Source organism: Rhineura floridana, chromosome 17 (assembly GCF_030035675.1).
Source record: "Rhineura floridana isolate rRhiFlo1 chromosome 17, rRhiFlo1.hap2, whole genome shotgun sequence".
Taxonomy (NCBI): Eukaryota; Metazoa; Chordata; class Lepidosauria; order Squamata; family Rhineuridae; genus Rhineura; species Rhineura floridana.
Genome location: NC_084496.1, coordinates 26,238,167 through 26,262,433, shown reverse-complemented (window position 1 = coordinate 26,262,433; position 24,267 = coordinate 26,238,167). Strand labels below are relative to the sequence as shown.

The 24,267-nt window shown below is 40.8% G+C and overlaps 2 protein-coding genes and 1 pseudogene across 8 annotated transcripts in view; 2 read left to right on the top strand and 1 right to left on the bottom strand.

Moving 5' to 3' along the window:
• The window catches only part of GPR146 (G protein-coupled receptor 146), a 48,783-nt gene extending 29,140 nt beyond the window's left edge, over positions 1-19,643 (bottom strand). Inside the window, exons 1-2 of one of the 4 annotated variants that reach the window (XR_009759379.1) lie at positions 19,014-19,083; positions 16,903-17,358 (exon numbers count right to left, since the gene is read on the bottom strand). Coding sequence is in view for 1 of the 4 variants with exons in the window: in XM_061599523.1 (XP_061455507.1) it covers positions 19,014-19,086 (73 nt within the window). In the remaining 3 variants the exon portion in view is untranslated. Of the gene's footprint in view, positions 1-16,902; positions 17,359-19,013 lie in introns of those variants that run through there. The other 3 variants (XM_061599523.1, XM_061599525.1, XM_061599527.1) reach the window with 3 other exon arrangements.
• Positions 1-24,267, top strand: part of C17H7orf50 (chromosome 17 C7orf50 homolog) — a 172,923-nt gene that overhangs the window by 93,924 nt on the left and 54,732 nt on the right. The gene's annotated exons all lie outside the window — the stretch shown is intronic.
• On the top strand, positions 15,638-15,755 carry LOC133372156 (5S ribosomal RNA; annotated as a pseudogene).

The window sequence follows — 24,267 nt, the reverse complement described above, 5'->3', positions numbered from 1 at the left end:
GCTCTTCATTACTCTCTTTCTCTGCTCTTCTTTTCCCCTTTCCTGCCCTCTGATGTCCTTATTCTTCACTTTTCTGAACCTGCCACTGCCCATTTCATCTTTGGTTTTCTGCCTCAATTTCAAGATTTAGGATTCATGTGGGTTTCATATATTCAGGTAAGCCTACAAATAACTGTAGCAATGCCAGCATAACACTTTTCCTGTGTGGTCCGTGCTTCATATACAGAATTCATTATTTCAGAAATCCTTAGGAACATAAAAGGTATGCCAAGTATTATCTCCATGTTGTACAAAATTATAATGTACAAAATTATTTATGGGATTCCCCTATCCAGATCTCTCACATTCTCCCAGTATCTTGGTATATGGCATGGGAACATAGCAAAATAATAGAAAATTAAGTTTTTTAAGTCTATTTCTCAACTTTCTATGGCCTTCTTTAACATACGCGCCCAACCACGTGGGGAGCCATTTCCACATGTCTGCAATATGCCTGTGAATAATGCATTCATATAGCTGGAGCCTGTAACTTGAGCCAGATCGGCATTGTATTTCCTTGCACTGTGCTGATTGGACTGGAAAGACTGGTTTGATTGGCCCTATTCACATGAAGTATTGACACAACACAGCAGCCAGGGTGGTGCCATGGGGAAGCGGCTGCCATGTGGCTGATCGAGGATGTGAATGTAGCCTGCAATTGGGTATAAGCACATAATCCTTTGGTATGTGTTGATAGTATTCCGCTTAAAACCTATTAAGGTTTGATATTAGGGGCATCTGTCTGTGATGGCCTTATGTGAAAGGTTTGGCAAAAATGCTAGGGGACTTTGTCATGTTTACAATTTAACATGTATGCAATTTTTCCAGTGAATGTATATTCTGAGGTGAGCTGTGGTTGACCCAGGCAAGGCTGTATTGGCTTTCCATGTTACAAGCTATGCTGTAGGCACCCATGATGTGCCTACTTGTTTTAATATGTGAAGTGTCTCCAAAGAAGTCTGATATGGCAGTTGGTGAACAGTGTTTTCTCTCAGCTGGTACATCTCCCAACTTGTGTTTCTTTAGAAAAAGTTTGGAAAGTGGGAAATTGGATGATTCAGCTGAACTGCCATCCCTACAAGTTGGCACATTTCTTTTGAAAGTACCATTATTCACTCCAAGCTTTGGCTTCTAAGCAACTAAAGCCGCTTTGGCCTTGGAAGATGGAGTCTGCCAGCTGGGGGGTGGGGGGGGGGAGAGTTTTTCAAAAGCCAGAACAGTTTGAGTTTGCAATTTGGTCATCACTTCTGATTTGTTAAATTGAACCACAAACTTCTTGTGTTTTCTATGGGGTATCTGCCTCCCTTAAAAGTAAAAATGTTAAAAATCATTAACTGTTAGGAAAGTGTCACACTGAAAGAAAGCTGTTTTGGATAAGCCTGAAATACATTAGTATGCATTTTTTTTCTTCAGTAAAGGGCAGATTAAACCAAGAATATTACAGGATAAATGGTAAAATTAGTATGGTTGTGCAATTTAAAGAGTCCAAAATTAGTTTTTACTCTGAACTGTTTAATTTTCCAGAGTTTCATAAAGCAAATGTATCTCCCTCTTCACACAGTTCTTCCTAATTTAAAAAGTGTGTGTGCACAACATATGGACAAGTTACTGCAAGCAGAACCCACTGGATTCTAGTAGTGCTAATGCAGTCCAGAAAAAAAACTTGAATTGGGCACACCTGGGGTCAGATTTTGACAGAGCCATGGACTTGCTGTGGCTTGCACAAAGCCACCCAGTTTCTCAGTCAGTATTCCCCACCACCCAAGTAGGAACATAATGCTGCTACCTTATACTGAGGAGCTGCTTTGCACAGTACACAGATCAATGCAAGTTCTAGGAGCAGGAGCTCACAGCAGCGTGGCAGCAGGAGGACCTGGGGAGAAGTGCAGCCTCCTTTCCAGGAACTCTTGTGCTCATGTGCTTTGTGTTGAGCCATGGCTTGCCTTATATTATGTATCAGCCAGATCTGCATCTGATCATTGGCCCACCTAACAGTACAGGGTGGGAAAGGAGAACCATTTGTGAGCCTCCCTGTACTGCTCCTTTACACCTCAAATGTTGGGGTGAAAAGAAGAATGGGGAAGCTTGCAATGCATACAGCTGGCAACCCCACTTGCGCTGTGGTTCCCAAGTGCAAGGAATTATGATGTGGGTGGGACAACTCCCTATTAATCGCGTGGTGTCATAATGATGTCATGGGGTTGACAGATGAGTTGCCCTGCCCACCTGTCCAAGTTGGCCCACAGTGTGGTTACCCACCCCTAATCTACCCAGTGTTGGTTGTCTTTCCTAACCCTGCAATTGGATATCTTTTTTTAAAACTAATGAGACTGAAGCTGGAGCCTTCTGTATACCTCTACCACTGAGCTATGGGCCCCACCCAGAAGGGGAACTATACTGTCACAGATCCACTACAGGGATAGCCACAAGGATAAGTTACTTTAATTAAATGCTAGCATTGTATATAAACAGCTAAAATAGGTATGGATAACAAGCTTACTGAAATGTGCAATGCGTTTCCTCTTTCCTATATAAAATTAGGCAAAAGGTAGTTTTTCATGTAGCCCAACAGGAAGGTGATAATCTTTGTTGCTGGCTCCTAGCCATCAATGTTGTGTATAATGTAAAAATTTAGAAAAGGTACTCTGCTGAGTTTATCAGCTTCCATTTGAATTATTTTGTGTAAAAATTCCAACCATTTTAAACAGGTCCATTCTTACATCAGATCTTTGTTTTTACCCTTTAGTATTAAGATTCTGCTGAACAGCTGAATTCATTTAATGTGAGCATGGAATAATTAAACTGTATCTCTTGGGCTTTATACATGCATCAACCAGAAAGCAAAATATATTCTTTAATTACATTGGAGAGGTCCTTCTCCAAATGGATAAAAAGGGTCTTGAAAACAAGAAGTGTATGTAATTACGACTTCAAGGACAAGTGCCCTTGCAAGGTGGCCAAAACTGGGGGGAAGTGAACAAGCATTGCATGTAATTTAGGACAGCAAAAATGTCGTTACTATGCCAAAATGTACATGTACTCTGTATGTGCGCAACTCTAAATTCATTTCTGGACACCTTTTAAGATTGCACAACTGTTGCCTTCTCAGGAGCAAATTTCTCCATCTCATATTAACTGATTGTGCATTATATCAACACCTACATTAACAAGCATTTGAAAACATAGTTTAAATGGGAATTCAGTTAGCCTTAACTGCAGTTAACATCCATGTTATCATAATACTTAAACACAATTAAGGTGAGAGTGAGGAATTTGTTTATGTCATGCAAGCCTTCATCTTGCTTCTGATCTCTTAATCATAGTTGAGAGCCAGCATTATGTTTATATCACCCCTAAAAACAGTTGGTTCATTAAATTTAGAAAAAGACAATTATGAGTTTTCACTTACGTTTAAAGACTTTTTAAATATATATTTGTAAATATGAATGGAGCATTTACTTCTGTCTCAAATATTTTATAGCACATCAACAAACAGCGTCTAACATTCCATTTGTTGAACTGAGGAAAAGATGCATTCAGGATATAGTTGGTCATACATTTTTGCAGATGACATGAAGGCTGATCAGAATTTTAATATTAAAGGAAGGAAATGGTTTTGGCAAATGCCCATAGTCCAGAGCAGTCCTTCAGTTAATAAATAAGTGCATTACTATGTTCTTGAACTTTGCCTTTTGATCCAATTATCACTGGGACCTAGAAATAACAACTGCCACATTTTCTCTTTAGGATCTTTGACAGTATACAAAATACTTTGCTCCTAGCTTGTAGAGTTTGGCGTCAAGTATCTTGACTACAGATTACTTGGTAGTGTATCCCCGAAACTGAATTAACGTTTGCATCAGTAAACATAGTTGTTTTTAATGTTTTTTGCCAGTAATTTTCAAATTTCCTATCCTTGGGGAACTCTTTACATATTGATTTGTCTGCCAAAGAACTCCTACATTTTCCAAACAGGAATCTTGTGCATTATGACAGTGTGAGATGCTGTCCCGTCTGGCCCCTTGTCCTAAGTTGATTCTATGGGCTCTTAAAATGTGTCCAACACTTCCCTGTGGCTCTGCACTGAAGGGGAAGATCAGTAATCATGGACAAGTTGTCTTTCAAGGAACATCTCCATCATGACTGATCTTCTCAGCCAGGAACTCCTCCATGGGACTCCAGGGTTCTTAAGAAGACAGCTTGATTTATACTATAACTTGCTGATTTCCAAAATCCGGTATGCCTTTCAAATTAAATTAAATCAAGAGGCTTGCTATATCAAAATGTATCATTAGTGTTTTGTTCATGAATCTTTGACAGAAAAATTAAACCTCATGGGAAGGTAGAGCTTAGACAAGAATATAGAATGCAAGAGCTATTACAGCAAAGCTTCACAGTCATAAGTAGGAGACAAATTCTTAGGAAACCCACCACACCTGTTACAATAAGCAGCAATAAGTCACAGTAATGCAACAGTTTTTCAGCATTAAAAATTGGCTTTGCTCCTGGGCCCATTATCTCTTACAGATAATGCCATTAGTATTATTTGTTCTCTGGTAATAATCCCTGCATGTTCGTTTACAGCAGAAATGTTCTGCTAAACCTGCGGCACCAAAGTTAGTCACACTGATTTTACTTGCATTCTTTATCCCCCCATATACATATATATGTAAAAAAAATCCAATTCTTTTCATGGTGTCATAAAAAAGCTTACCGTTGCTTTTCTTTCAGACTGTAGTCAGATATTTGTTGGTCCAGGCTAATCCCATCGTGATTTAAAAGTGCATCTGGACTGCTTTGACTGTTGATATTCTCTTCTATATTTGATATTACTGGATGTGAATTCCTTGTTTGGAGCCCCACTACTTGTACCATATATACTTAGACACTGTATGGCAAGCATCAGAATTGTAGGGCATTATTGGCATACACTGTCTAATTATCTTTTTTGTTCTGTATTTTCCTTAGTAGTAATACAATACCACCTCATGTCATGTTCTGTATCCTGTTACAGAACAAACTTATCGTGGTTGCCTTTGATTAACAAACTTTTCTGAAATTCACAGTATGGCACAGCACTGCATAACTCATCATGTGCAGTGCATCTTGCAGACCCAAGAAGATTTGGACATGTGTTTCTTAAACAGCAGCCCAGATTTACTGTTGGAGGAGGAAGGGAGCTAGCAAACCTTTATTTCATCTACAAAATTTATTGGAATCACAGCCTTTTTTTATAGTGCATAGTTAATTGGTACTAAAGCTATTCTCATACTAACTTTCCCATTGGGTAGTAGTATGTAGTGTTGTTCCCACACGGCATTCTGACCAGTGTCCAATTTCTGGTGGACAGACCTCTAGCACCTACCAGTTTTGTGATTCTTGCCAAGAATGCAGAACTATAAGGACCTTGGCTGATCCAGCAAGGCAGTTCTTAAATTCTTAAGCAAGAGTGCATATTCTGAACCAGCTTCCTTTTAAAAATAAGTACATATTTGCTGCTTTTTTACTTTACTCGCCAAAGTTGGTTATGCTATCACTGTAAACAATTCCTGAGTATGCATCCTTTCTTTATACATTTATCATGTGCCAATGGACCACAAAGAATTCTAGTTCAAACAAAACAATACCTTAGGAACCTAGGATGCTGCCTTATACCAAGTCATACCACTGATCAATCTAGCTCCGTACTGTCTACACGGACTAGCAGTGGTTCTCTAGGTTTTCAGACAAGAGTCTTTCTGAGCGAGCCCTACCTGAAGACGCTGAGGATTTGGGCCCTGCAAACCTGAAGCCAGCTCAGCTTGTAGGGTAGAACATACGTATAATTTTACCTCACTTTAATGCATTCAGGTATTTGCTCAAATAGTAGAAGTGAGCCTCAAAGTTGCTTCTAATGTTTTGTGTGAAAATTTTGTAAATTCAAATGTGCAGATCAAAATACCAGAGCCCAATATCTGGTATTGTTTCTAACGTAACTTGCAGTTGAAGACTTACAATATAACATAGTTCCATAGTTGATAGTTCCAGTAGCCACTCGCTGTCTTGGTAGATGTTGTTTTATATACCCCATTAAAATGCCTGAAAAGGCTGATACTTAAATGATCAAGGACTAGTAGCTTTAGAGAACAGATGATATAGTGAGTCCTTTTGTTGAGAACAGAGAAGCATTCACAGTCTTTCCCCCCTCAATTTCTTAAAGTAGAAAATCGCTACTGTTTCCCGTTTACTGGCAGATTGAATCACTTCTTGATAAACATAAATCTGGGTTGGGGGGGATTAACAATGTTGATCTTTCTAAAATGTTGAATTGTTCATATTTCAATTTACATACTTTTCTAGATAAAGTATAATAAATGCATTTTAACCACATTTTGCCGCTAGATTATAGCAAATTATGTGGCTTTTCCATTATTGAACATGCAGATGGGCGTAAAGCTTTATTTGATTTCAGTTGTTTATACATATTCTAGTAATAGGAAACAATTTTGTAATTGGAAACCATGAAAAATGTGAAAGTTGTTGGACTACTAGAAACAGTTATTAATGGAACTAAAGCTTTTATTGAGGAACTTTTTCTGTGTTTTAATCTGTAGATGTAATTATTCCTAACTGCAGTCAGCTACCTATATTATTATGTGGCGTTCAATATGCTAAACTGTTTATTTAGCATTTCTTTATAAGAACATTTACAAATTCTGCTTTCATCCGTCTTTACAATGACCCTATTGTGATACCAAAAATTCAAGGCTTGCCTGAAGTAGTCTGTCAAATTCAGGGCTGAGCAGAACTGTTGGGCATTCTCTGACGTTAGGAAGTCATTCAATGGGTAAGAAAGGCCCACCACCAACAACAAATGTAACTAATATTTCACAGAATCGCACAAAAACTATTTGATATTTTTAGTCTGTAGGTTTAAAAAGCTGCAGTTTCACAGAGGCTCTTTTATGTATAATCAGGCAAATGTACACACACACACACAGAGATTCTGTTTGACTCTTTGGCTGAGTTTGCACATCACAGTAAACCATGGTTTATCATGTCGTGCATGAGCTACAGTGAGCCTTAGGCTTGCACACTCCCTACTCTCCTTTTCTTTTCCAATGAGGTATGAAGCAGGTGGATTTTGGAAGCTTTTAATTTTTATTTTAGTTCATCACAATTTCTGTGTCCAGGTCATTAAGACCTGGAATTCTGGTTAACACAAACTGTGGTTAGTTTTCACAAGTCAGCTCTAGAAACCACAGTTTCAAGCTGGCTTGTTTGAAACTGACCGTAGTCCATGTTAACCATGATTTATTGTCCCAGACAACACAAGAAAACACAGTTAACTTGAAACCAGAAATAAAAACATTTGAAGTTGCTCTCTCATCTGTGTGGGAGGAGAAAATGGGAGGGTATGTGAGCCCAAGACTCACTGTGGCTTGTAGACAGTATGCTAAACCATAATTTAGTGTGATATGCAAATACAGTCATTGTCTCTATAATAATTACAACTGGATTTGTGGTTCCTTGCTTGTAACTTAGCCTGCCTGCAGATTTGTCACTAAAAATGGTTGAGCTGGTCCTCCTCTCAAAGTATATAGTCTAATGCAAATGCTGTCATTTTTTTTAAAGTGCTCCAGATGTGAGGGTTTGAATCCAATAAAGTCATTGCACTTGCACAATGACTTCAGTTTGTGCAATGGAACTTCCCTTGTTCACCCTCCCCTGTGTCCCCTACACCCTCCTAAATCTACCCCAGAGGTTTGGGAGAACCCCCAGAGCAGTTTGGGAGTGGGGTGGGGGAAGTTCCATTGCACAAGCAGAAGTGCGCAATGACTTTGTTGGATACAACCTGATATTCTGAGAAATCATCATTTAATCTTATCTACATAGGCTCCATTCTTCTCCACATAGGTCTCTCATAAAAATCCTGTGGGTGCAAACCTCCTTCTGCACCAGTGCAGTTGAGCTTGTTTAAACTTGGGAACCAGTGTCAGCAGCCAGAACTCTCATGCTACAGCCTCCCCATCCCTGTCTGGTGATTTTGTAAGTACTTTGACCAGCCACATATTCTCCATCTGTGAATGGAGCAGGAGCCGCAGTACATCTGTAGCCCCAAATCTTGTGCTTCCATGGGGTTTGCGGGAGCTTAGCTGTTTGTGCTGGTATGTGGAGGCAAGAGAGGAGATTTGCACTAGTGCAGGACTTTTGTGTGCTGGGTCTATAACAAATAAAAATGGAGTCTACATAATTTTGACGTCAATAGCAAATCCACACAATGCCATTGCCAGATGTTATGCCACGCTCTGTATGATTTTAGTGTTTACTAGTTCATGCAAGAAGAGTAATGAAATTACAATATCAGTTTACTAGAAAAAGAGTGGTAATTGTTTTAAATGCCTTGGAAATATGCAAGGATGGTTACAATTAGTTTCCATTCATTTGCAAATCCTGGATGAAATCAGTTTCATATGTCTAATGTAACATTTACCTGAAAAATGCATTGCAATTGCTGTGATTTTAGAGCAAAGTTAGTATTTTTAAGTAACTAGCCTGTTTTGTGATGAAAATACTGTGTTTTATTTCTGCATGAATTGTCTGATGTCTCAAAGATATTTGCTCCTTTTAAATATTTTTTCTTTCTCCATGCTCTCTTTAAGATACAAACGTATAGGATTAAGGAGTTTGTTTACTGAACTGTAAATATGCAGGTCTATTGGGGTTTCCCCATCATCCAAACAAAAGTCCCTCAGATTTTGCCAAATGATTTTTCACATGGAAGTACTTGAATCAGATAGGGTACTTTCAGTGCTGAATCCCATTTCTTCTACTAAACTGATTCTATACTTGAAAAAAGAAAGAAAAGGAGGTCAAAGGGCAAACAAAATATCCAGGTGACATTCAGAATATTGTGAAATGTTGAGTTAGTAGGAAGATGATTTTAATTAGAGAAATTAATTAATTAGAGCAAAGTGACTATACAGGTACTTCAGGGAAGCCACACACCCCCAGCTTCTTATTAATACCAATAGCTGCCTCCTAGCATAGATGGTTTTGAGTAATTTGGATGGGATGGGGCAGAGTGTTCCTAGAGTTCTATGCTGAAACAAAACACTCCCATTGGCCTTCCAGCAGAATGTCTTTCCTGAGTACAGAATAAAAAGAAAGTATGTTAAATGAGAAATAACATCTTCAAATTATTCATGTAATTTAAGGTCTTCATAAAATCGGAATGCTTTAATATCTAATTATCCCATACATGTCAGGTTAACTATGTCATATGTGACTGAAGTTGAAGTGGGAGGAAATAAAATGGATTAACATGGGTATGTTCTTAAAAAAAATAAGATATCAAATTGAGTGATTGTGTGTTTATTCAAACACAAAGGAGTGGTTTAGATGTAATTCCAAACCATGGTTTGGTGCTTGTGAATAACAAATTCAGGCCTTGGTGTCATGCAGCCCTTCTCCTTGCATACAGCTATTCCTTGCCTTGTTTGACCCGGTTTCCAATGCTTATTTGTAGGGCAAGCACAAAACTTAGCTTGCCATTTTGGACAAAATGCTAGATTTTGCTTCAGAACAGGAAAGGAAGCACACAAGAACCCTGGGCTCCTTGATTGCTTGTTCACATAATGCCAAACTCAAATTTTGGCAATGCTGTATTCACAAATGTAGAGAGGCAACCACCAGAAAATCAAGGATTGTGTTTCCAAGCTATCCAAAAGCTAAAACTTCCTTTCCTTTTTGTTATCTTGTGAGTATTAAGAACAAAAGACAGAGTTGATGAAGGATATAAACTTGTATCTCACACTACAAAAGGACATTATTTGCATCTAGAAAGTTTAGACCCCTTTATGATCTTCTGGCTGATGGTACTTCTATTTCCTGTTTTGTCTTTGTGGACTGGAAGGCTGTACAACTGAATGCTTAAAACACTGTGATTTGGGAAATAATAGCTCCTGCAGCCAAAGCTGATTATGTAAAGAAGGACTCCAAGACTTAGTTGTGGTGTGACCACTTAGCACATCATTTTTAAGTTGTAGGCTTTGCATGTGATTGCATAATTGAACAATGTATATTTAGTTGTTGTGTACAAATATTTTACATAGTAAATAAATGCTAGTTCCTGCTGGGAGGAAGGGTGGGATGTAAATAAATAAATAAATTGTGCATGAAAAATGTGCCTGTGGTACAAGAGACACAGGCTTGCAAATGTTTCTAGATGGTCCACATATGTCACAGCTGGTACCATCTTATAAGAAACATAGCTTCCTATGTGAGAATGAAGGTGAAATCCCTTTTTAAGATGGTGCCTACCATCGGCAGCTTGAAGAACTTAAATTAAAAAATTAAAATGTGTTGCCTGATTAATTGGGGGTGCTTTTTAGACAATGAAAATGTTTTTAATTGATTAAAAGTTGCAGCTCTAGTTCTAAGTGGATTTCAGCCACATCCACTTGCTATTTATTTATTTCTTAAAATATTTGTAAGCCACACTTTTCGTAGATGTATGTCAAGGCGGCATTGAAACATACGAAGACACGATAGAATTAAAAACCAATAAAAACATTGTTTAAAACAACAATAAAAGCAGCCCATAAGTACTGCATTGGTTAGAAAAGAAAATTCATATTAAAAGGCCTGTTTAAAAAGTTCAGTTTTCAGGAGCTACCTGAAAGAAAGAAGGGGTGGTTCTTGCCAAACCTTTATCGGTAGGGAGACCCACAGGACATGGCCTGCCATACTAAAGGTGGAGGCCAACTGAACCTCAGGCGCATGGGGAACCACTAAGAGTGCCCCATCAGAAGATCTCAGTGATTGAGATGGAACATAAAGAGCTAGGCGGCCCTCGAGTTGTTTAGGGCTTTGTCAGTTAACACAAGTACCTTGAACTGGGCCCAGTAGCAAATTGGCAACTAGTGCAGTTCTTCCAGCAGTAGGGTAACATGTTGCCAGTAGTCTTTTCCTGTGAGCAGTCTGGCCACTGCATTCTGCACTAGTTGCAGCCTCTGGACAAGATACAAGGGCAGCCCCACATAAAGCACATTACAGTAATCAAGTCTTGAGGTTACCAATGCATGGACCACTGTGGGCAGGCTATCATGGTCCAGGAACAGTTGGCGTACTGGCCAAAGCTGACAGAAAGCACTTCTGGCCACAGAGCTCACTTGAGCCTCTAGTGACAGAGATGGAGCAAGGAGTACCCCCGGACTGTGTATCTGCTCCTTCAGAGGGAGTGCAACCCCATCTAGGACAGGCAATTGGATTCAAGCTCAGTTTGTTGACCCTCATCCGGTCCACTCCTGCATCCAGGCACCAGTCCAGGGCTTGCACAGTTTCTCCTGATTCAGAAGTAATCATGAAATAGAGCTGGATATCATCAGCGTACTGATGGCACCTTGCCCCAAAGCTCCTGATGACTGTTCCCAATGGCTTCATGTAGATGTTGAAAAGTACTGGCAACAACATAGTACCCTGTGGCATTTCACAGTATAAACACCAGGGGCCCGAGGTGTACTCTCCCATTACTACTCTCTAGATATGACCCTGTAGGTATGAACAGAGCCACCACAGCATGGTGCCACCAGTGCCCATTCCACAGAGCTGATCCATTTATTACATTACTTCATTCACACAACTTAGGGTGTGTTTATGGAACTCAGCTCTTCGTGTGCCTCTGTAGACCAATGAGCATACCACTGCTGCTTTTCCCGTGATCGCATCATAGCACTGAAAGAAATAGTCAAGAGCCCAAGATTTGGCCAAGAGTTATAATTCTCTTTATTCCTAAATATATCAACAGATCAGAGCTTGATGCAAGTAACATGCAGGGCTATGTGCCAGGATAGTTCACATGCTGTCTTAAGAAAAACTGAATGTATATATTATGCATAACTTATAAAATGACCCAGTTTGCGCATAACAAACACTAAGCCAAAAATGACTTAGCGTAAACCATGGCTTAGCATCTTCCCTGTCGTCTTGTTGCTGTGCTAGCCAGGGCTAAACCATTGTTTAGCTTAGCATGTCATCTGAATCCAGGCTCGTGGATTGCTCAATCCAAACAAACTACAAGCTGTAACCAAGATGCATTCTTGTTCACAGCTCATATCTGGAGGAGACAAACCATAAACTTTACAGGGCATTGTCAGCCTGAGTCCTAGAAGATCTACTGCCCCTTCCCTTTTAAGATTACATCAAGCATTCACTGTTACTCGTAGTTACTATAAGGGCAAAAAAATTGCATTAAAAAAAAAGACAGAGGTCTTGAGGATGATAAATTCTACACCAAATACCAATTTACTGCCTGCTTAGAGTTGTAAAAAACAAACAAACCTTTGCCCGGTGTGGGAGCTGTGAAAAAGGCAAATTCCATGCTACGGATCAGTAGGAATGGTACTGAAAATAAAACTGCTGTTACAATACCATTATACAACTATCTGGTGTGACCGCATTTGGAATACTGTGTGCAGTTCTGGTTGCCTCACCTCAAAAAGGATATTCTAGAGTTGGAAAAGGTTCAAAAAAAGTCAACAATGAAGGGATGGAGCGACTCCCTTATGAGGAAAGGTTGCAGCATTTGAGGCTTTTTAGTTTAGAGAAATGGCGAGTAAGAGGTGACATGATAGAAGTTTATAAAAGTATGCATGGCATGGAAACGGAGGCTAGAGAGAGGTTTCTCTCCCTCATGACACTAGAACTTGTGAACATCTAATGAAGCTGAATGTTGGACGATTCAGGACAGAAAGCACTTCTTCATACAGCTGAAAGTTAGGCACTCCCAGAGGAGGCAGTGATGGCCACCACCTTGGATGGCTTTAAAAGAGGATTAGACAAATTCATGGAGGATAAGGCTATCAATGGCTACTAGCCATGATGGCTTTGCTTTGCCTGCATAGTTGGAGGCAGTAAGCTTCAGAATACCCGTTGCTGGAAACCACAGGAGGGGAGAGTGCTCTTGCGCTCGGGTCTTCCTTGTGGGCTTCGCATGGGTATCTGGCTGCCCACTGTGAGAACAGGATGCTGGACTAGAGGGGACGCTGGTCTGGTCCAGCAGGTTCTTCTGATGTTCCTTATGTCATGAGCAGTTTTCTCAGGCTTGTACAGGGCATGAAACAAAGATGGATTAAGTCCATGCTACTGTATACTGTTGAGGGACTTTATTGAAAGAAAAAGTGACGCTTCCTTTATCTCATAGATTGGGAGATGGTGTGTTGACATGCTGCCTTCTGGCTCAGGCAACATGTAGACTGTGGGAGAGATTTAATCCAGGTTTAATAACCTACAAATATAGGTTAATCAGCTTGCTTCTCAGCAGAAAGTATCCTTAATCTGTTTTTGGGGTGTGAGCCTGTCACTTTAATTCCTGCTTGGACATAATGGGCAAGCAACTTCACTTGCTCTCCATTATTCTCCCCTCACATCCTAATTTTTCCACCTGCTGCCTTTACCCACTTGGTGTTTCCCCCAGACTAAATAGTTCATCTCTTTTTCAATGGAGTTTGCAGTTTCTCACCTACTTCCTACATTTGCCCTATTAGAAAACATTTAAAGGAGAAAATGCTGCATTTTGGCAACTGACTTATTTAATGTTTCAAATGAAAAATCTGGCCAGTCTCTGAAGTGACCAGACATAGTAAGTTGGTACTCAGCATATCGTGTTTTGCTATTCCAGACCTGAAAACTAAACTGGGTTTATTCTTTTTATATACACATACATATGTGGGGAAGTGTGTAGGTGTAGGAAGGCAGATGTAAAAAGCAGAGCTTCTGCGCTGACGTTGAGGCTGAACACTGAGGCAGCTCTGCTCACAGCTGCTTAACATATGCCCCCTGGTTGAACTCATTTTATCTCGTGACACTTAATATCTGACTTCTCTCAGTGTATGAAAACGTTGTTGGAATGGGATACTGCTCATTGCTAACCATTCCTGAGTGCCATATAATTGTGCAGCTTCAGTAATATGGACAGTTGAGGGAAATGGTGCACCCACGTGTGGGTGTGCACAAAGCCATTCAACAAGCTAGTTTAAGGGCTAAGGCACCACATTTTGTGTTCCTGGCGTTAGTGGTTTTCTGTGTGGTAATTGCTCCATGATTTGGAGTGCATGTCTGCTCGTGAATTTGCCTTTCATTTGCAAAAACCATTTAAAACTATAAAACTGCTGGCTTCAGAATGCTTTATATACTTGGCTAGCAAGAACCCCATTTAATGCAAAAGTTGTGTCATCTTCTGCATTCTGTATGTACTTTTGATACAGTGGGACCTCGGAAGGCACAAAAGCTCCAGAAGGTTTTGTCATCAGAAAGTCGTCTGATTGGCTAATTAATTCCTGGCTGTTGCTGGGCATTTTCCCATAAGAATAGGATCCAGACCTTGGGTCTTTGTTCCCCAACATTTGCTGGTGCTATCTATGTTGGGGTTCCATATTCTATCTGCTATCCAAGCCTTGCATCTCTGGGGAGATGTGGAACCATGAGATGGTTGGCTGTTTACCTCTATTGTAAGTATAGACTAGGCTTGACAGTTTTGTTATTTTTATCTGTGACTGTAACTCTCTGTATTTTACCTGGCCGTCAGGGGTGTGGGATTTCAGGAGTCTTTTTACTGCCATATTTATTATTTATTATTTGATTTATATCCCGCCCTTCCTCCCAACAGGAGTCCAGGGCGGCAAACAAATCACTAAAAACACTTTAAAACATCATAAAAACAGACCTTAAAATACATTAAAACAAAACAACTTTAAAAACATTTTTAAAAAGCTTTAAAAACATCTTAAATAAAAAGAGTTTAAAAAACCATATTGTTTAGAAAAAAGTTTTTTTAAAAAATACATATTAAAAAGCAATTCCAACACACGCAGACTAGGATAGGTCTCAACTTAAAAGGCCTTTGTGCACTTATATTTTTTATTCTAATAAAGCTAGTTCTTATTTACCAGTGTATGTTCATTGCAAGGGAGATTTGGCTCTGTGTCCAACACCTTGGCCATTTAGCCACAGACTACTGGATATTTGGGTATTTTGCCTAAAGGCTCCAGGTCAAGGAATGTACCTTTGGCTCTTGTCTTTGAAATCCTTGGCAGGCCTTTTTCTGGCACTTTGGGTGTCCCCTTGGCCCAGAGTGGGTGACCAGGAGTAAGGGGTGGTGGCAGTCTACCTTCATTGCAGGGTTGTTGTTGGTTTACTCAGTCCTGATAAGGGAGGCACGGGTTGTTCCTGGCCAGGATCAATTGCCCAGGGTTTAGGAATTCAGTCCTGGGACTGAACTGGCAGCAGTTCATGACAAGTTGCTTTTCAATTAAAAGTAACATCATTTCCACAGTGCTCAGCTTCAACTGTGTATCTAATGCATGTGCCATGTTATCGAGCTCAGTCCAAGCTCTGCTCCAGTTCATCACTTGACATGCTCTTGGCCATGAGCCTGTAGAGTATGTGTGTCTGTTTCCTCCATTGCTGTCTTTCCTCTGGCCCCGAATAAGCTTTGTAAACCACGGCAGATAGGGTGGGTGATGGCAGAGCAACTTGGTAAGTTGTCAGTGGTAGCTGCAGGGATTGTTCTTACACCTGCTTCCCTATGGAGCTTTTTGCCTCATCCTAGAATGCAGGCGCCTACGGCCATACTACCCTGAACACTCCCGATCTTGTCTGATCTGGGAAGCTAAGCAGGGTCAGGCCTGGTTAGTACTGGATGGGAGACCGCCTGGGAATACCGGGTGCCATAGGCTTAGAGGAAGGCAATGGGAAACCACCTCTGAATACCTCTTACCATGAAAACCTTATGAATATATCCAAAAAGATTCATAGGGTCACCATAAGTTGTAATCGACTTGAAGGCATATAACAACAACAACAGAATGCATGCATGGGCTCAGCCCACTGTATCTGGCAGCGGCATAGGAGCAAATGGAAAGCTTTTACTGTTCTCTCTGGAGTCCAAGAGGCTCCACCTCCTGACCTGTCTCTGGCTCCACCCAGTTCCAAAATTAAGAACATAAGAAGAGCCTGCTGGACCAGGCCAGTGGCCCATCTAGTCCAGCATCCTGTTCTAACAGTGGCCAACCAGGTACCTCCTGGAAGTCTACAAGAAGGACCTGACTGGTTTACAACATCCGTTCCATTTTTGACATCAAGAGGTGGTAATCCTGTCCACCAGCCTTAACCATAGATAAGCATTATGTTGATACAGTGTACACCAGGTTAAGACTAATCAAAGCTCTCTTCTAACCACAACTTGGAAGTAGATTGGAACCCTCTGAACTGTGGTTACATTCGGCACCATATTAATGCCAGATCAGCCTAATTAACTGCTTTTCTCTTCATAAAGTATTCATGAATTGTTTGTCCCTTTCCCTCCATTGAAACTTTAAAAGGTGCCTTATATTGAATAAGATCATTGGTCCATCTAGCTCATTGTTGTCTGCATTTATTGACAACAGCTCTTTAAGGTTTCTGACAAGCCACAGTCATACCTGGAGATGTTGGGATTTATCCTGGGACCTTCTGCATGCAAAGCAGGCACTCTGCCACTACAGTCTTCCCTTCAAAAGAAAATGTCAGCTATGGAATATCAAAGGCTCTACTGTCCACAGTGGTTTGCTGCCAACCCCCCTTGTTACAGATTCTGCCCATCCACACTACTTTTTGCCTCTAAGGATGGCAATGGGAAGAGTGGATGGCCTCAGTCAGTGACCCATACTTGGCCCAGGAGTTGCCAGTTTCTGATCTATTGCAGATCAGTTTTTCTGTAGTGCATTTATGACATGGAGTTTAACATACAAGTGTGCAATGTCTGTATGGTGTAGTCAGTTTCATGAGTTTGCTTAGATTCAGTCAGAATTTTGTTTTTAGTCAAGTCAGTTTGCTTATAGCACTAAAACATCACAAGTGAACCCCAACTTTTCAAAAATGAAAAGACGGAAGGGAAGAAAACACAGAGGAAAAGGTTAGGGGAAAACAGGACATTTCTGATACTGAGTTTATTTACGGGTGGCCTATACTATAGGAATTTAGGTCTGTTTTACAGCTGATGGCTGGCAACTGAATCATATTAATAGATTAAAATTGATGTGAGGTAATAGGAAAATTATGTCCTCTGTGTTCCTGTCTGTGGTGGCTCATTCATACATGCAAGTTAACATGATGATTTAGTCCTGTGGTGGTGGTCATGGGTTATGAACCAGATTATGGAAACTGGAAGGAAGCAAATGGCTATCCAGTCCTCCACTGCTGCCCAGGGTGTGGCTATCATGCTATCAACTTGTGCAATCCAGATCCTGTGTGTGTCCTTGCAGACCGGCAGTGTTTCCAGTAAGGAATGATGTTGGATACCTGATAACGGAGAAATTATGAAGAAAATATCCAAAGTTGCTCTGGAACGCCTGGTGTTATTCCCCCCCCCAGGTTATTTTCTAAAAATAAAACACTCTTCCACTGAATATTTTTCTTTTCTTTATTTTTTTGCCATGGATTGCTGCAGTTTTCTGGTTTCTGGTCTGTCTGTTCATATAGGGGAAGTTCTTTTACTGTTGGGGGAAGTACAGACATCAGAATATCCAGGCCCAAACTGGATGTTCTTATGTGAAATTAATTTATAATCATTAACATTTTAAAACAATAAATGTGTTAGGATGTTTTTTTTCCATGCATATTTTCCGACTACCCTGTTTTCTGGTATGGTACATCGCTGTCCCTATTTTTATGTTTTGGAGATGCCTTTTCAATACACCAGCTCCCTCCCTGGGATGTCTAGAACTTAAATATCTTGTGTGGAAAATGGAGGCATCTTGTCTCTAGCCCACATACATAATACATGCATGAGTATAAACACTTAAGTCTCCATGTAGTACTCAGCCTATCATTTCAGACACTGCAGCTGCTGAGGTGTATTTTGAACTATTCATAACATATTGTAGGGCAAAAATATTTTTCCAGCATGCCTTTAACCAAAAGAACAAGAACAATCTTGGCTTTTTAGTGAATGGCAGATAAGCTGTTTCAGAGTCAATGAATACAGGAAGCAGAGTAGAACTAGAGCCTTCATGACATAAACCTGTTCTCATCTGAGAAATGTTGGAAGATATGCACTTGCTTTCTTCAGTTTTCAGCCTAAAATTCTATTGACTTTTCCCCTCCCTCAGCAACCATTATGGCAAGTAAGATTAGGTTTTCCTGATTTTTGGTTTCTAGTCACATAAAAGTCATGAGAGTTAGCAGCAGAACCTTCTGCCCTGGTCTCCCTTCCTGTTCATCCCCGAGCGAGCGAGCGAGAGACAAACACACACACACTCTGTTTAACATCTCGACATGAATTTAAAATCATTCTGGTGAATCTTGTGTAAATTGTTTTAGAAGTAATAGATACTTTATTTGTAGTTTTTAAAAGTATGCAGACTGTATGTGCTCTGTGTAGCTGCTATGGTAATGAAGCTCTATAGAGTGGATCAAGTAGATACATGATCCATTCGAAAATCATTACTGAAACCTTCAGAAATGCAGCTTGCTTTCAACGTATGGCCTCCCCGATGTTTCAGCAAATCAAGCTCCCTAACACATGGAACACAGAGTACTTTAGGGAGCAGGTGGAGTTACGTAATGGCCGGACTCTTGTCAATAAATCAAGTTACACAAAAACACTGTGACAGAAATTAAAAAGTAAATTCCCCACCCAGACTTTGTGCATATTTGGCCATTATATGCAGAGCTTGGAAAAGTTACTTTTTTGAACTACAACTCCCATCAGCCCCAGCCAGCATGGCTACTGGACTGGGCTGATGGGAGTTGTAGTTCAAAAAAGTAATTATGCGATGATTGGTCCTGACAGAACTTTTGAAACATCTCATTTAGATTGCTACAATATGTTGAATTTAGTCTTCAAAGAATTAACAAGAAGGCACATTGAAAACATTTTAAGTGGTTATAAAGATTAGTGTCTTTTTAATTTTAGGATTTTCAACCAAAATGCTAAAAACTTCTCAGAGACTTACCCAAGATTGATCCTGAACTCTTAACTGAACATGAATTCTCAGGTCTTCCTGCTCTGCTGTAGAGTCGGATCATCCCCCTTTAAGGTGTCTCTTCAGCAGTTTCAGTAATTTGCCACAGCAGCAGCTGACATGCTATCCAGGCAGAGAGCTTTTTGCTGAATAAAATTCCATGTTTTACTTCCTCTTTTGTTTCTTTTAACATTTTTCAGCTATAGATTTTATCCTGTCTTCCCCACCCCAAGCATAAGATTAGGCACTTGTCCAGAGGTGTCCTCCTCGGCAGGTTTCACGTTCAAAACAATCCTTTCACTGCTTTACATGCTGTAAAACTGAATAGAGGGGGTGAGTTGGAGGAAAGCTTAAAACGGCTGTCCACTCACCAGGCTCCTGGACCAAAAATAATTTTAAAAAAATCTTTGGAGTGCTGCAAGGAGTAATGTGTAGTTTATCAAAGTTTAACTTCTAAGGGAAGGGCGAAAGTGGAAAGCAAACTGAACGCTGGAATGGAGATTTGGTTCTCCCCCCACTTGGGCCTCTCGCCGACTGTTTTTATTGATTTCAATCACTGGAGGCTAGCTTAGCTCTCTGAAGAAACACTGTGTAATGTGTTCTTTCCTGGCTTTCATTAAAGAAACTCAATGCAGCTCGGTCACGCTGCCGAGCTCACTTGGCAACCTGCCTACTCTCTGTGGTACCTCTTCTCCTTTCATTGGCAGAGACTGCATTCTTGTTTCCTTCTCCACCAAAGGACCTCAAAAACATCGTATTCTCTCTGCCACTTCTCTCCCCCCCTCCCAATATTCAAGTCTTTCCGAGCCTTGGCAGGTTTTACCCACAATCTAAAAAAAGAAATGACTTTGCTGGAGCTAACATGGCTGCAGAACTTACTCCAATTTAACAAACAGATACATTCAGTGTTTTCACGTCTTTCACGTTTGGAAGATCGTGCTCAGATCTTGGGGCAATGTCAGAAAAGTCTGAATGTGGCTGTATAAATTGGGGGGGCAATTTCAATAACTTTTTCCCCCTCTGAACTACAGGAATTCGGCATGTATTTAGCAATGCTAGGGTGCAGTGAGCTGTACATAACTAAGAAACCTTCCTGTGGCTGTGTGGGGGTGGTATTGCTATAGTTTTGTGTTTTTTGTTATGTTTGTATAGTGTTTTATTTTTTTAAAATTAATATTAATATTATTTATAAGACGAAGCCACCAGGTCCCCATCTGAGGTAGAAGTGGGGGCACCAGGCTTGGAAATACTGGATAAGCCCATGCATCTGGGGAGAATAGGGCTGTACCTTTTCTTTTACATATTCAGAAGCATGCTCCTCCGGATGTTACTAGGGGTGGGGTGAAAAGAGAGGTGAGGGGTGCCCTGCATGTGCAATAGATGATGGCATCTGTTTGGCTCCTGTTGGTAACCAGATGCTGGACTAGATACACTTTTTAGTCTGATTCAGCAGGGCTCCTCTTTTGTTCTTAATAGTCATTTATTTGGTCTTCTGTGGTGAGTGAAAACTGTGAACTGAGAGATTTGGGACTGAATCCAGATTAAATTAGTTGAATTTAGGACTGATTGAAATCAATGAGGAGTTAGTTCATAATTACCTTACCCTTTTGATCTGGTGTAGCGGTTAGAGTGTTGGACTATGACCTGGGAGACCAGGGCTTGAATGCCCACACAGCCATGAAGCTTACTGGGTGACCTTGTGCCAGTCACTGCCTCTCAGCCTCAGAGGAAGGCAATGGTAAACCACCTCTGAATACCGCTTGCCATGAAAACCCTATACATAGGGTCGCCATAAGTCAGGATCGACTTGAAGGCAGTCCATTTCCATTTTTCCATTTTGATTTCAGTGGTATCTAAATTCAGCTACCTTAGTCTGGATCCACCGTTTGAAGGGGGTTCTTTTTATTTTAGGCCTTATGTGTATGGGGATACAACGCATTTAGCTTAGCTGATGCAAAATCTTTCAGAAATTAAAAGTTGTCTCTTTGCTGATCAGGCAGCAAAGTTTTTGACAAAAATGTTAATTATTTTTTAGTGCTAGCATTTACAAAACCAACAGAATCCAGGGGCCATCTTAGAAGAGGCATTTTTCCTCCTCTACCACAGAAAACAGCACACCTCTTCTCAGACAGTGTTTTCTCCTAAGTCTACATGCATAATCCAAAATAGAAAGGTTTTTAGTTCTGAGAAAAATATGAGTAAAGGGGGAAGTGATAGAGATGACTAAAATTATTCATAGAGAGAGGTTTTTTCTTCTGTCTCATAATACTAGAACTCAGGGTCATCCATTGAAGCAGAATGGTGGGAGATTCAGGACAGACAAAAGGAAGTATTCCCATAGCACATAGAGTTTGCTACCACAAGATGTAATGATGGCTCCTATCTAGGACAGATTTAAAAGAGGGAGGACCAGATAAATTCATGATTTAATTTGGATTACTGCATTGAGTAGGAGGTTGTACTTGATGGCCTTATAGGCCCCTTCCAACTCTATGTTTCCATGAAGGATAAGGCTATCAGTGACTACTAGTCATGATAATTCTATATTACCTCCAAAACTAGAGTCGTATTCTTCTGAATACCTGGGACTGGGGATCGTAAGCGAGGAGAGTGCTACTGTGTTCATGTCCCACTTGTGGAGTTTCCTATGCCCTGTCACAGCTCTGTCCGCTGGGTCTCCAGTATGCCTTTCCATTGCTGCCTCTCCTAGTGTGCCCCCTGTGGAAGATGAGAGTGGAGAGGGCCCACCTTGTCCTGATTGCATCATAGTCGCCCTGACGCCCATGGTTCTCAGAACTCCTCAGTCTATTGGCAGCAGACCTGTGGCAGCTGCCTTGCAGGCCAGGCCTCCTGTCCCAGGGGCTGGTCAGCACCTAGACCCAGACTGGCTGAAAATGATAGCATGGCAATTGAGCAGAGGAATCTGAAATGCTACGGGCTGGGCACGGTAGTCGTGGACATCATCTTTGAAAGTCAAAGACTTCCACAACCAAGATTTATCAAATGACTTGGAAAGCTTTTGCCTGTTGGTGTCATACCAGGTGCATCCACCTTTCTAGGGCTACCATGCAGCACAAGGGTCTCCAGCTAGGGCTGAAGGTTAGCACTCTGCAAAGACAGCCATCAGCCATCTTGGCAGTCTTCCCCACCACGTCCAACCAACCAGTCGATACCCATCCACTAATATGTGACTGAGAATTGCAGCTGCTTCATATGCCCCAGTCATCCACCATTGCTTATCATGGGGTCTACAGAGGGTCTTGCGGGCATTGTAGCAACCTCTGTTTGAACCTCTACACACCATACCATTCTAGGTCCTGCCATACAAGGTCCTCTTTCTCATCATCATCACCATGACCAGGCACATCTCAAAGTTGGGGGCCCTCTCCACAGCTTGCCGCCTCTGTATCTTCCCTAAGGACTGGGTAGTTCTCAGAACAGACCCATACTTTGTCACTAAGGTGAATATGAACCCACAGGGAACAGGAGCTCATCCAGCCATTCTTCTGCCCAAACACCATACACCCACTGGAAAAGGACCTGCACTGCCTGGATGTCAGACATGCCCTCAAGATGTGTATTGACTGGACCAAGGACCATAGGACTGCAGAAACTCTCTTAGTCGCTGTCCAAGCCAGGTCATTAGGCAAGAAGGCATCAACGGCAACCCTGCCCAGATGACATGTGAATCTAAGGGATTCCCACCTCCTACCACCAGAGGAAGTCACAAACCACTTGACAAGGTCGACCTCCAGCACGGCCACCTTCACAACCAATGCACCATTGAGGGACATTTGTAGAGCAGTTAATCAGTCCTCTCCATCAACTTTCATCAAACACTACAAGATTGACCACTATACATCCGCAGAAGCTTCCTTCAAAAGGAGAGTGCTACAGTGTGTGGTACCATACACTTAGCGGGGCTGGCCCTGACCTATCTGGCTGGTGGTATGTCTCATGTCATATGGTATGTGGGCATGGTTGGAGGCTCAGGATGATTCTTAAATCAGTTGCTGGAAACTACAAGAGGGGAGAGTGCTCTTGTGCTCAGGTCCTGCTTGTGGGATAATGATATCCTGCCCTTCCTCCCAAAGGGAGCCCATAGGTGTCTGGTTGACCACTGTGATGAGAACAGGATGTTACAGGTTCAATCTCCAATATCTCCAGGTAGAGCTGGAAGAGATTCCCTGCCTACAGCCCTGGAGAGCTGCTGTCAGTCAGTATAGACAATACTGTCCTGTATATGTTGTCAGTTCCCAGTTGGGATAGCTCCATATATTGCTTGTTAGGCTTGATTTATTAATTAAAATTCTGGTGTGTAGTCATAGTATAATCTCTACTCAGTATTTATAAGTCTGATTGATTACTTTTATTCAATCCCTACTTTTGTGCTGTTTAAGACAGCTTTCTCTAGTAATATATTTTATTTGATTGATTATGCTTAATTCTTAATGTTTTGCTGGATACCACTTTTTAATTAATGGAAAGGTGGCTTATACATTTTTATATAAATGAATGCACTCAAATTATTCATACACAAAAGCTAATTGTTCTCCATAGTGGAACCATTGATCTTCCCATTTTGTCTGGAAGATGAGTAGAATGTCAGTATCACCTCCTCTGTAATAGTACTGTTGGTGGTCAAAATAATGTATCTTCAGGCTAATTTGTAAATAAATTTCTGAATCACAATACACGTGGTAATTTATATTTATAATGTGCAATTGCACGTGTTGTGTTTAAAATACACATTCCAGAATAAAGGAATTAAATTTTGCAAGCACTATCTCTCAATGAGCCCTAAAATTTCCCCATATTTATTTCCAGAGAGATAATTGCTGTGTTAGTCTCTTGCAACAAAAGAGTGGGCATGGGCAAATCAACCTCTCAATCCAATCAGCTTCAATGAGGTTTTTGTGAGAATAAAATCAGAAAGTTATCCTTATCTAAGGGGATCAAAGGACTGAGGGAGTCTTAAAAAACACGTATAAGCTTTCATGGACTACAGTCCGTTTACAGTCAACTTCATTGAATGTATGAAGTGTTATCTTGAGTTGTAGGTGTACATATAATATATCTGCAAGGCACGTGGGGGGTGGGGGAGTATATATAAACAGCGAGGTCAGAAGGAAATAAAATGCAGAAAAGTACAGAAAGTGTTAATTATAAACAATAACCAAGCTTCTTTTATCAAGAGGATCAGTTCTATCACTTGTGGCTTGAATTGACACAATGGATTTATCAC